General features: G+C 56.4%; 7 protein-coding genes across 7 annotated transcripts; 4 read left to right on the top strand and 3 right to left on the bottom strand.

Moving 5' to 3' along the window:
- Positions 1-92: 92 nt before the first annotated feature.
- Positions 93-1556, top strand: BCV69DRAFT_245491 (hypothetical protein; the record flags this gene model as incomplete). Its single annotated transcript, XM_025490155.1, has 2 exons — positions 93-260; positions 807-1556. 2 exons carry the CDS (start codon positions 93-95, stop codon positions 1554-1556), a joined length of 918 nt encoding a protein of 305 aa, XP_025350513.1.
- Positions 1557-1977: 421 nt separating this feature from the next.
- On the top strand, positions 1978-3746 carry BCV69DRAFT_280964 (NAD(P)-binding protein). The gene has a single exon (XM_025491803.1). It carries the CDS (start codon positions 2305-2307, stop codon positions 3574-3576), a length of 1272 nt encoding a protein of 423 aa, XP_025350514.1. The 5' UTR covers positions 1978-2304; the 3' UTR covers positions 3577-3746.
- A 201-nt stretch (positions 3747-3947) lies between these two features.
- BCV69DRAFT_116890 (hypothetical protein) lies at positions 3948-4450 on the bottom strand. The gene has a single exon (XM_025489128.1). The coding sequence runs from the start codon at positions 4349-4351 to the stop codon at positions 4052-4054; it is 300 nt and encodes a 99-aa protein (XP_025350515.1). The 5' UTR covers positions 4352-4450; the 3' UTR covers positions 3948-4051.
- On the top strand, positions 3996-6468 carry BCV69DRAFT_280965 (DnaJ-domain-containing protein). Its single transcript, XM_025491804.1, has 4 exons — positions 3996-4398; positions 4499-4883; positions 4971-5323; positions 5409-6468. Exons 1-4 carry the CDS (start codon positions 4368-4370, stop codon positions 6119-6121), a joined length of 1482 nt encoding a protein of 493 aa, XP_025350516.1. The 5' UTR covers positions 3996-4367; the 3' UTR covers positions 6122-6468.
- Positions 6469-6632: 164 nt separating this feature from the next.
- Positions 6633-7888, bottom strand: BCV69DRAFT_256501 (hypothetical protein; the record flags this gene model as incomplete). The annotated part of the gene is made up of 3 exons (XM_025490598.1): positions 6633-6761; positions 7091-7449; positions 7822-7888. 3 exons carry the CDS (start codon positions 7886-7888, stop codon positions 6750-6752), a joined length of 438 nt encoding a protein of 145 aa, XP_025350517.1. The 3' UTR covers positions 6633-6749.
- A 430-nt stretch (positions 7889-8318) lies between these two features.
- BCV69DRAFT_280968 (hypothetical protein) lies at positions 8319-9174 on the top strand. The gene is made up of 2 exons (XM_025491805.1): positions 8319-8388; positions 8539-9174. Exons 1-2 carry the CDS (start codon positions 8364-8366, stop codon positions 8757-8759), a joined length of 246 nt encoding a protein of 81 aa, XP_025350518.1. The 5' UTR covers positions 8319-8363; the 3' UTR covers positions 8760-9174.
- Positions 9175-9417: 243 nt separating this feature from the next.
- Positions 9418-11131, bottom strand: BCV69DRAFT_280970 (FMN-dependent alpha-hydroxy acid dehydrogenase). The gene is made up of 4 exons (XM_025491806.1): positions 10886-11131; positions 10395-10778; positions 9843-10313; positions 9418-9769 (listed from the first exon to the last, which is right to left on the bottom strand). The coding sequence occupies exons 1-4, from the start codon at positions 11088-11090 to the stop codon at positions 9585-9587; spliced, it is 1245 nt and encodes a 414-aa protein (XP_025350519.1). The 5' UTR covers positions 11091-11131; the 3' UTR covers positions 9418-9584.
- Positions 11132-11236: the final 105 nt, after the last annotated feature.

Raw genomic sequence — 11236 nt, forward strand, 5'->3', positions numbered from 1 at the left:
ACCTTGGCTTTCTCGTACTTCTCTTTCCCTCGGATAGTTACTACCATCATCTCCTCTTTTCCCACACGTCTACACTTTCATCTTAAATCAATATGAACAAGCTCAAGGAAGCATTCGGATCCGGTCGTCACTCCACCGACGCGGACAGCAACACGTCCAACTACACCCGTGACACTTCCAACACCACTCCTGAGATGAGCCCCCGTGGTAACAGGACCAGCGCCACTGGCCCATCCGCGACCGACAAGGCCTCCGATGCCGTCTTCGGTAACAACAAGACTGGTTCCGGCCTTGGCTCCAACAGCGGTTCGCTGTCCAACACCTCCGGACAGCCTGGCTCTGCCCGAGAGGCCTTTGCCCAGCAGAAGGCTTCAGGCACCACTTACGACACCAGCTCGAACCCATCTCACAGCTCCTCTCAAGGACAAGGCATGACCGGTGGCTCTGGTAATGGACTTACCGACTCCAGCAGGTTCGGCTCCTCCAACACCTCCACTGGCGCTCGTGACACCACCGGCGTCACTGGCACCGGTGCAACCTCATCTGGTCTCACTGGCTCCAACCGAGAGTCTTCTGGCCTCACTGGTTCCAACCGAGAGTCGTCTGGCCTCACCGGCTCTCAGGGCACCGGCTCCGGTCTTACCGGTTCCCACGGTACCGGCTCTGGCCTGACTGGCTCTCACGGTACGGGTTCTGGTCTTACCGGCTCCCACGGCACAGGTGTCGACTCCACCCGCGGCGGCGGTGGCTCGCGACTGGCCGGCTCTAACAGCACCGGCACTGACTCCATCGGACATGCCGGTCAGCGCGGCGATGACTCGCACGCCGGTCGATCGACGTCAGTAGCACAGTCGGACGGTCTGGCTGGACACACACGTGGCCACAACGACAAGGCCAGCCCTACCGACCTCAACGGTGAGGTGCACCAGGATGTCCAGCACCTGGCCCACGTCACTGAGGAGACTAGGCAGCAGCACCACGTCGACGAGGTTACTCGTGAGAAGGACCTGCAAAGCCACCACCACCACGTTCAGCACCACGTCCAGCGAGTCCGTGACAGCGAACACGCCGCTGAGCAGCACCACAACAGAGTCATCCCCAGGACACACATTGATGAGAAGCACGCCTCTACTGCTAAGGATGCTGAGCTGCTCAACACCGTTGCCAACGCTCACGGTCACCGTGACCGTGTCGAACAAGCCCCGGAGACCCGTCAGGTCATCGACAAGGGTGAGACCATCAATGAAACTGTCCACCACCACGTGCACAATGTCATCCAGCCCGTCATTATCAAGGATTCTCACGAGTACCACCGACACCACACTACCATCCCCACCACCCACGTTGCTCACCACGCACCCATTATTCACGAGTCGATCACCCACGACACCATCTCCAAGGACGACTTTATCAAGTCTGGAGGCATCCTCGGTGCTAAACTGACTGGTGTCCATCAGACTGGTCTCCTCAATGATGGCAAGTGTGACCGTACCGTCGATGGTGTCGCAGAGAACATGGAGAGGGATCTCCATCTGTCGCCAGGACAGCCGCAATGACTGGATTGCCCCCGGACTAATGATCATACAGGATGGGCGATTGGGAAGGGGGCGTAGCATTTCAGGGCTTGTACTGATCAAATATTAGCAGAAGAGGTCTTCATGGGTATCAATTGAGTTACATTTTCTTCGCACATTCCCTGACTGCTGCCGCCGTATCCTGTGACACCGTCCCGCCTTCTCCTCGTGGGTGATAGGTCATGTGGAGGGATGAGCACGTGATGTCATCCTCCCTCGGAACGGAAGCATACTAGGACCGGGTTTCCGGGTCGGGGGCGCGCGTCTGAGCTGCCCGGTGTCCGGATCGCTCGATTTTCTTTCACGAACCAAGGCATGTGCAGGCCAGATGCAGCCAAAGCGGGCAATTACCACTGGCGGAAAGGGAGTTGAGCGAGACAAGCAGGGCGGGCGAGGAGGGGATGGGGAATGGTCAGCGTCATCGATCACACTTGGAGCTTGACCGGAATAAGAGGTCTGCATGTGCCTCAGGTTACCCCGCACGATCGCTTGCACGAGGACCAGAAAGGGAGCGAAGGCGCTGCCCCAAGACCAGGGCTACGCTTTTACACGTTGAAAGGCAGCCAGTGGCAGCGACAGACTTAAGGATCGCAGCATAGCTCGAAGCTTCCCTTCCTCTTTCTATATTGCTTATTCGAGATATCCTGGCTACCTTGCATCTCTACCTACTCCTGTAGCCTCGATCTTCCTCCAAGGCGCACACCCTCCTCGACCACTTGCATAGAGCTTCATGTCGTCGGCGACAAAGGCAAACGCCTCCGAGGCTGGCAAGACGCAGCCTTCCCAGGCTTCCAGGCCGTCTGACCTGGACCGACGAGAGCCCTTCACCATCGATGTGCTGGTGCGATGGATCAGGAACGCCTTCCTTAACACCCCTTTCCTGCTGGCTCTGCCAGCGCTTGTCTACTACTACGACAAGAAGCGTTCCTTGGCACCTTCTGCCTATCCTGACCCAAGCCTGAGCTACCTCCGGCACCTCCTCTTTACAGAGTACAAGTGGGTGGGGCGCTGGCTGATCTTCGGTCTCATCAAGAAGACCAACGATGTTCTGAACCGGTACGTGGCCAATCTTGGGGCCTACCGGGCTGACAAAGCCGACTGGTCCAAGGAGGTTGTGGTCATCACCGGTGGCTCGGCCGGAATCGGAAAGGCAGTAGTAGAGATTCTGTCTCACGTCAAGAAGGCAAAGGTGGCTGTCCTGGACATGGCACCCCCGACTTACGCCCCCGCTCCAGCCGGGGTACCACCTATTCAGTACTACAAAACCGATGTCTCGGACCCAGCTCAGGTCAAGGCAGCGGCTGATCAGATCCGAGCCTCGCTTGGCGAGCCCACCATGCTCATGAACAATGCCGGTCTGGCTTCGGGCGACCTGATCATCGATGTGGACCCAGAACGAGCTACTCGTCTCTGGAAGGTCAACACTTTGGCCAACTGGATCACCTGCCAGGAATTCCTTCCGCACATGATCTCCAAGAACCACGGCCACGTGATGACCGTGGCCTCTTCCGGCTCTTTCATGTCTCTCCCTCAGATGTCGGAATACTCGGGCACCAAGTCTGCCGTCCTGGCCTTCTTTGAGATCCTGCGAGGCGAGCTGCGCTCGAGGTACTTTGCACCTCGCGTGAGAGCTTCGCTGTGCGCTCCTACCAAGGTTCGCACTTCGCTAGGAGAGGGTATGGAGGATCACAAGATGCCCTTTATTCACCCCAACCTTGAGGCATTCGAGGTAGCACGCAAGATCGTCGATGCCTTCGATTCGGGTCTGAGTCAGTACATTGTCATGCCTGGCCTGATGAGGATCCTCCCCCTGGCACGTGGACTGCCAGACTGGGGTAAGCGATTCTTGGAGCTAGCGGGCAAGACAGATCAGACTGTTTCGGACACTTCGATGAAGAGGGCATTTGAGGCTGGCTACGGAAAGGACTGGTCTGGACCTGAGGCTGAGGCAAGGAAGAAGGCACTAGAGAGGATGCAAAAGAGGGGAGGAGCGTCGAAGTAGATCGAAGTCGAGAGTTCGGAAGCTTCGGAGCGAAGTTCTGCAAGATTGTTGCGTCTCATTGAATGGCTACGAGCATCTGCTAATTGTGCTTCATCTTCTCATGAGTTGCGTACTGCTAATATCCCAAATCACTATGAATAGATATTGAATCGATCATTGATTGCCGTTGGTTGCTGTAGCTACTGTCTGTGTCTACGTGAGTCGTCTGGAATGCAGTGTGCTGACCCGGATGGCAATATGCTCGTGGCTGCAATTTTGAGCTTGTATCAAGAGTGTGGGGGGAAACGCGGATGTACCGGGAAGCTGGTGCCTGAGTGCGGGGCCTGTTCCCGTGCCTGTGTTCCTTTCACGGGGCGCCACTTGAAATTGGCCCCGAGATCAACACCCGCCGCGGGAGGGATGAGTAGACTTGAGTGGTAGGCCAGGCCAGGCCACACGGCCAACTCCGAGGGTAGACTACAACTTCGTCGCTTGTTCAGAGCAAATTCCTACTCTCACACTCGTATCGCATCGCAATCCCATCCTCGCTGGCTCTCTTCATCAATCCGCTCACCCTCGTCTCGACCCGCTCATAGGCTGGAGCTATCGCCCTCCCTTTTCCGTCGGCAACGAAGCCGCACAGCACTATCTCCTGATAGGAGTAGCGCCTAGCCCCCTGGCCATATCTTGCTCGACAGTAGATTCCACTCGAGGGTTTTGGACAACACGACGGTGGGAGTGCAGAGAAAGCTAGCCACGAGCCTCTAATACTTGCAGGCGGTGCCCTGCTCGGCATCCCTCCGCCCGATACGATGTTCGTCGCTTCCGGACTGTACAAGTATGGTGAGTGTGACGAAGAGCCCTATACAAGGCCTACAGCGAGACGCAAGACGCATTGCAAACAATACTGACTTCTTTCTCATGTTGATCTCATGCTGACCAGCTACGTCCAGCAACAATGCCACCGGCGGCCCCTCTTCCCGGCCCAACCTAGATGAGCCCACGCCGGCAAATACAAGGGTGAAGCGGCGGCCCAGGAGAGGCACCGCTCCTTCCTCATCCTATAGCAAGCCTTCCGCCTCGTCTCCGCCTCTGGCAAGTCCCCTTGTAGATGCAGAGGCTTCCCTCCCTCCTCCTCCACCGTATGCCTCCATCGCTACGGGCTCCACGAGCGAGGAGCGGAAGCAGGCTCAGGATGCAAAGGTGGCTATTATCGAGGAGATCCTCAAGGAGGAGGATCTATACAAGCTGCTTGGGTGCAAGAAGAGCAGTAAGCCAGAGGAGATCAGGAGAGGGTTTCTCAATCGGAGTCGTAGCTGTCATCCCGAGTGAGTAAAGGGCGTAAGGGGAAGACCATTGAAGAACGTACTTTACTAACGAACGACCTTACGTCCGCCTTTCATGACCCTTCGCAGCAAGTTCCCCAATCATCCGCCGGCGACTTCGGCATTCCAGAAAGTGTCGTTCGCTTATGAGACGCTTTCCAAGCCTTCTTCGAGAAGGATGTACGACGTCTCTGGCCGGTCAGACTTTGCTGCAGCGATGAATGCCGACTCGTCCACTCACTCCAGCGGTGGAGGCCTCAGCAGCGAAGATACGCTCAACGGAGTCCTCTACTCGGTGTTTTGCGAATTCATGGAGGGAGACTTTGAGATGATCAGGGTGCTGGTCAACGCACTCAACGAGGGCAATCCGAGCATGAATCTGGGAGAGGAGGCCGTTGATAGCATTGAGGGGGCATTCAAGCGACTGAGAGAGATCATGCTTGGTGAGTATTAGCGGTCCTTGTCGCATGTGTAGACGGAAGCATTGACATTGTGTCTCACCACACCCGTCCTTCTACCTTCTCTCAGCTGGCAAGCGTTACCTCTCCATCATCAAGTTCGAGCTGATGCGCCTCCACGAGATCCAACAGTCACTGCGTCAACTCTCCTACTTCAACATCACCGGCCGACTGAAGCTTACCATCCAGCTTGCCAGAGTCACCATCAATATACCCCTGGCCATCGATAATGCCATGAAAGCTCCCGAAGGAGAGGGTTCTAGAGAAAAGGCAGAAGGAGAAGGAGCTTCTGCCTTAGACGGGTCGCTCGATGATGTGGAAGAGGAGGAGGAGGACGAAGAAGAGTCAGATGAAGCATCGCCATCAACGGACGACTTTGGCGTTGCTCCCGAGGATGACGAAGATGAAGACGATGATGACGACGCCTTCCTCTCTTCCTCTTCTCGCTCCAAGAAGGGGCAAGCGTCGTCTCGCTCTAGATATGACAGCCGAAGGACTTCCAGCGGTGTAAAGCGCAAGAGCACCATCCGCGGCACCCGTCCCCGCGATCGGATTCATGGTCAGCCTGCATCCCAATCCTCCTCTGACCCAGCAGAATCCACCAATCCCGGAGCGAATGGGTCGACGAGCAGCAGAAAAGGGCGGGGTACAGCACTGCAGAAGCGTGGTCTGCTGCCCAACTCGGCCGTCAGTCTGCTACGCGGGGTGGTCAAGGTCCTTGAGACGAGTGAGGCGTGGATGCCTGGTACGGGGGTGCCACAGGATGAGAATCAGCGACCATAGATGATGGGATGATAGAGAGTCCTGCTCCCAGGGCTTGGACTGGACTGTTCATAGATGTGAGACCCTCTACCCCTTGCCCACTCTCCCTTCCTTGATATCTTTCTCGCTCCCTTCAACCCCCGACTTCCTCTTCACTACTACCCTTTCCACACCTCTTCAGTCTTCCTATATACTGTGTTTCATGCTGTTGTACCCATAGAATTTTCCGACTTCATTTTGCGCCTCCGTCTGTGTCACTTTCCTTGCTTACCCTGTCCCTGTTTGCTTTCTCTCCCGGTTATTATCACATGTCACATCCTTCCCCTAGCAATCGCCATACGGGGCAATGTCCTTCGATCTGTCTCACAGCGTCGCGCCCGCCACATCTAGCGCACCATTCAAGTCGCCTCACACAAGAGTCACACAAGGATCACACTCTTCGTAGGTTGGGTCTGGTAAGCAAGGTGTTTGCCATTGGTAGTGGTAAACGACCGACCGGGCAAGAGGGGAGACCGCGCCAATCTGATGTTGACGGGGATCCTCTGCTAGGAGGTGGAATGGTGCTAAAATGTGTGTGTGTGTGAGATGGTACATGAAGAGACGTCGAGCCGCGGACCAAGAGGGAGAAGGGGAGGATCTAAGTCATCGCTTAGGCGACGAGCTGGATGGAGCAAAGGAATAGAATAGTGCAAGGTGTCAGCCATGTTCGTAGAGCCATTGGTAGTAGGGCGAGAGCCTCAGGATAAGGACACACCGCCCACAGAAAAGTGCACTGCATCTGGACTAGATGATCGCCTCATTTGCAACATCCCCTCAAGGTGAGGTTCCGTGCTGATAGCCTCTGCGCTTGTCTCTTCCCATCGTATCCTGCCTTGCTCTGTGCGGCCCGTTGCCTGCCTGCCACCCTGTGTCCCTTCACCTCTTGCCCCCCCTCGGCATGTTGAACAGATGTCCCGACTGGCTAATCACTGCACGGGCATTGCAACTCACCTTGACGACACCACCGACCTCCTTGATCTTCTTCTCGGCGAGAGCCGACACCCAACGAGCCTTGACGATGATGGGCCTCTCTGGCAGCCTTCCCTTGCCCAGCACCTTTCCGTAACCGGCGGCGAGGGTGTCGATGACGGGCACGGCGTCACCAGTGGCAGCCTCCTTGTTCTCAGCAGACACCAGCGACCAGAGCTTGTCGATGTTGACGACGGGTCGGTAGTAGGAGTTGCGGGTCAAGTGGAAGTGACGCATACCGACCTTTCCGAAGTAACCAGGGTGGTACTTGTCGAAGTTGGTTCGGTGGTGGTGCTGACCACCGGCGAGACCACGACCACCTGGATGCTTACGGTGCTTACCTAGAAGATGGAGAAGGGTACAATGGGGATATCCGTGGTCAGTCTTTCTGTCGCAGAAAAATGAAGGAGCCTTGATGCCGCCATGAAAGTCTTCATCTGAGCTCGCTTGTCTCTCCTGCGAGCTTCACCCTGCAATGCAGCGATACGACATGACGAACAGAAGCAGCATCCTGGCTTCCTTGCCTCTCTGCTTGATGTACAGCAGTCTGCTCTTCTGCTTTCGCCATGCCGTACCACCTTTGCTGCATAGCTCAACCCATGTCCGTCTTCGTCCTTGGAGGTACCTTCTTCGTAAGGTGACCTCTTCTTCCACCTTGCCCTCGCTTCGCAGAGGTCATCGTTGTATGGGGTATTCCAGGATGTGATGCTTACCGATACGTCCGTGACCGCCAGAGACGTGACCCCTGAGCTTCCTGTTCTTTGACAATCGAGAGGGCATGATGTGTTGTGTGTGGGAGGGATGTGGTAGAAGGGAAGAGGAGGCGTGACTGTTGGCGGTGAGAATCTTCAGCGCTTGCAGCCAAGGCGAGGCAGACAGAAATCCTCGTCCGCCTGGGCGCCGCTTGGCTGCGTGCGTGGGCCTGGCTGGGAGCGCTGCCGCCCCTCGCCCGCCCGGGTCAGCGCTTCGCGGGGCGGAGTTGCAAAGGCCAGGCTGGGATGACCGTAGTCGCCATGTGGCAGCGGACTGGGCCCAGGAGGGAAGCGGCTGCACGCGCGAAGAAATCCTCCAGGCCCACGCCAGGCTCACCGCCCAGACAGAGGCAGGGCAGGGGCGCAGCCAAGGGCAGACGACAGACAGGCGTAGCCTTGCAATCGACGAATCCCATCAAGACAACTCTCTACCGACCTTCCTCACACGCCCTACTCGCTCCACCCACCTCCTCAACCACCTCCCTCTCACACTCTCCGTCAAGATGACTCACGCTGCTGTCTGGTTCAGTGAGCATCATCGAGAGCAGCAGACAGCCCGTCAAGCCTGCCTGCACCGGCCTGAAGCAGACGACTGCTGCAGCCAATGGCAAAGAGGCGTACCTACGAATCCGCATACTGACTTGGACTACCACCTCACCTCTTCTTTGACCTTACCAGGCCACCCCCGCAAGTTTGGAAAGGGATCGCGAACATGCCGTGTTTGCGGTAACCCCGGAGGAATCATCCGAAAGTACTCGCTGGACATCTGCCGTCAGTGCTTCAGGGACAACGCAAAGGAGATTGGCTTCGCAAAGGTGAGTACACTTGACACAGAGAGAGATAGAGAGGTGTTGAAAGGGGTAGAAGGCAGAACTCACGATCAGGGAAAGGCCAATTAGACGATGGGAGGAGGGTGAAGCGATGGGCGATTGGATTGCAGACTAGGGTCACTCGAACAGCGAGACACGAACCACAAGCAGAGGGCACAGAACAGATGGAAAAACGCTCGCAAAAGAGGCACGACATGTCTGTCGCATACTTTTGTATGAGACAAGCTCGTACCGTCAGCTGGAGCATCTCAAGTCGCCCTTTCTGTGTTGTGTCGTTTGGCAAGCCAGGCATGCGTCTTGCGAGTTGCTCGATGATCGCAGGACTGGTGGAAGGAGGCAATTGAGTTGGTTGGCGAATCCTGCTAGGAACACAGTGCTGGCCAAGCTGTTACACGAATGCAACGATGTTCTGACACATCCTCGTCCAATCACACCCCCCTCTCACAGTACCGTTAAAGGGGACTGAGCAACAAGTCTTCTCTCAACAAACCAAAAGCGACGCGATGACATGATCGTCAGCTTAGTCGATGCCACCGGGGCTCGACCATGCATAATATCTGCCCACTTGTATTTCCATACGACTCCATCTTCCCATCATTGAATCACACTAGATTCGTCATCACCTTGCACAGCATTGAGGACACACCAAAGGCGGCGTCAAGGGTTGCTGCGTGCCTTGAGGAGAAGTCGGGGAATCAGGACGCATGTTAGGAAAGATGTGATGGATGCTATCGTCGTTGATCCCGAGTTGGGTGAGGTGCCATCTCGACAATCAGTCCGAAGCTTCCTCGTCGTCGCCCAGCTAAAGATACATTGAGATGCAGCGGCGGGTACAAGATACACTCTCCAACCTCATGTTCCTACTTACAGCTTCCCCCTCCCAGCATCACAACCTCACAGCTTCTCACCACTTCGCACGAGCATGTCTCTGCCAATCTCCTTGACACTCTTGCAGCCGCACAGAGCAGCATTGAGCTCCATGTCGGCCAAGATGCCTCGCAGCACATTGCTCACACCCTCTGACCCACCGATGCCGAGACCGTATGCATATGGACGGCCGATGCCAACCGCATGGGCGCCTGTGAGGGGTAGGCGATCCCAAAGTCAGCTCTCTGACCACTCAAAGTAGTCTTGCCGACCGGACCCACTCACCTAAGGCCAAAGCCTTGATAACATCACTGCCCGTCCTGATCCCACTGTCAAAGATGACCGTCTTGCCCCTCTGTCTGCACAGATTACTAATAGCAGGCAAAGCTTGCAAGGCACCAATGGCTCCATCCACCTGTCTACCACCGTGGTTCGACACCCAGATGCCATCAATCCTACTCTCCGTATCATCCAGCGCCCGTCGAGCATCAGCTACCGACTGGATTCCCTTGAGCAGGATGGGCCTCTCATCGCCCCAGATCTTGCGGAGTAGAGGCAGCTCAGCCCAGGAGCGAGAAATGCCTGGGTTGAGCAGAGAAACGGCGGTTGCGCTTACCTGGAGGATCTCCTCTTTGGTAATGTCTGAGCGACGGGGGTCTTTACCGTCGCAGTACGTCTCGATGAAGTAGGGGTCGGAGGCAAGCTGCGCGATGCCTTGGCCTCTGAGGAAAGGATTGTATGCCGTATCCAGATCCCCTGAGGACGAACAATGGCCAGAGAGAGGCAGGAATCGGTTTCAGGCACATCGGAACGCTCGTATCTTTTCTCAATACTCACTCGGTCTCCAACCCAGTGCCCAAGTGTCTAGTGTCACCACTAGCGCCTTGTACCCCGCCTTCTTAGCCCTGGTCAGCAGACTCTCGGTGAGCTTATCGTCCGAGGGCCAATAAAGCTGGTACCATGCCTCATTCCCCTCCTCTTCTTCATCAAACTCCACCGCACTCTGCACTTCCTCGATCGAGCGATCTCCCGCTGAGCTGAGCGTAAAGGGCACGCCAAGAGAAGAGGCGGCGCGGGCAGTAGCGATGTCGGCCTCTTCTTTGTTCAACTGCGAGTGCACGCCGATGGGGCAGATCACGAGTGGGGTGGGGTAGGTCTTGCCGAAGAGGGTCACGGAGGAGTCGAAGGAGGACACATCTACTCCGCCGAGCATTGATGGTACTGAGTCGATGCAAAGAGGGTATGAGGGTCAGGTCAAGAAAGGGCAGTCAGCTCCACCAGAATACCGCTGGCCCTGCCCGCTTCCCCGACCTGCCCAGCGTACGTACCAATCCTCCAGTCATCCAGCGCCTTTCTATTATTCGCAATCGTAGTCTCACTACTAGCTCCACCAGCCACATACCCGTACGCCTCGGGTGTAAGCTTCTCCTTTGCCTGCTCCTCGAGGAGCTTCCCTGTGGAGGTGGTAAAGGGAGGGGCGACACCTTGCGTGCCCCCGAGGTAGATTTCGCGCATGTATTGGGCTTTGTTCATCTTCGCGTACGAAGTGGAGAGAGGAGAAGAAGTCAGGGAGAGGACACACGTAACGCAGGTTGGGATATTGGGTTGACTGGCTGTAGGGAGGAGGGGTCAGCGGGTCCGCCGGTATGTGGGGGTCGCACGGTCAAGCGAGAGTACCG

Source organism: Pseudomicrostroma glucosiphilum, assembly GCF_003144135.1.
Source record: "Pseudomicrostroma glucosiphilum strain MCA 4718 unplaced genomic scaffold BCV69scaffold_2, whole genome shotgun sequence".
NCBI lineage: Eukaryota > Fungi > Basidiomycota > Exobasidiomycetes > Microstromatales > Microstromataceae > Microstroma > Microstroma glucosiphilum.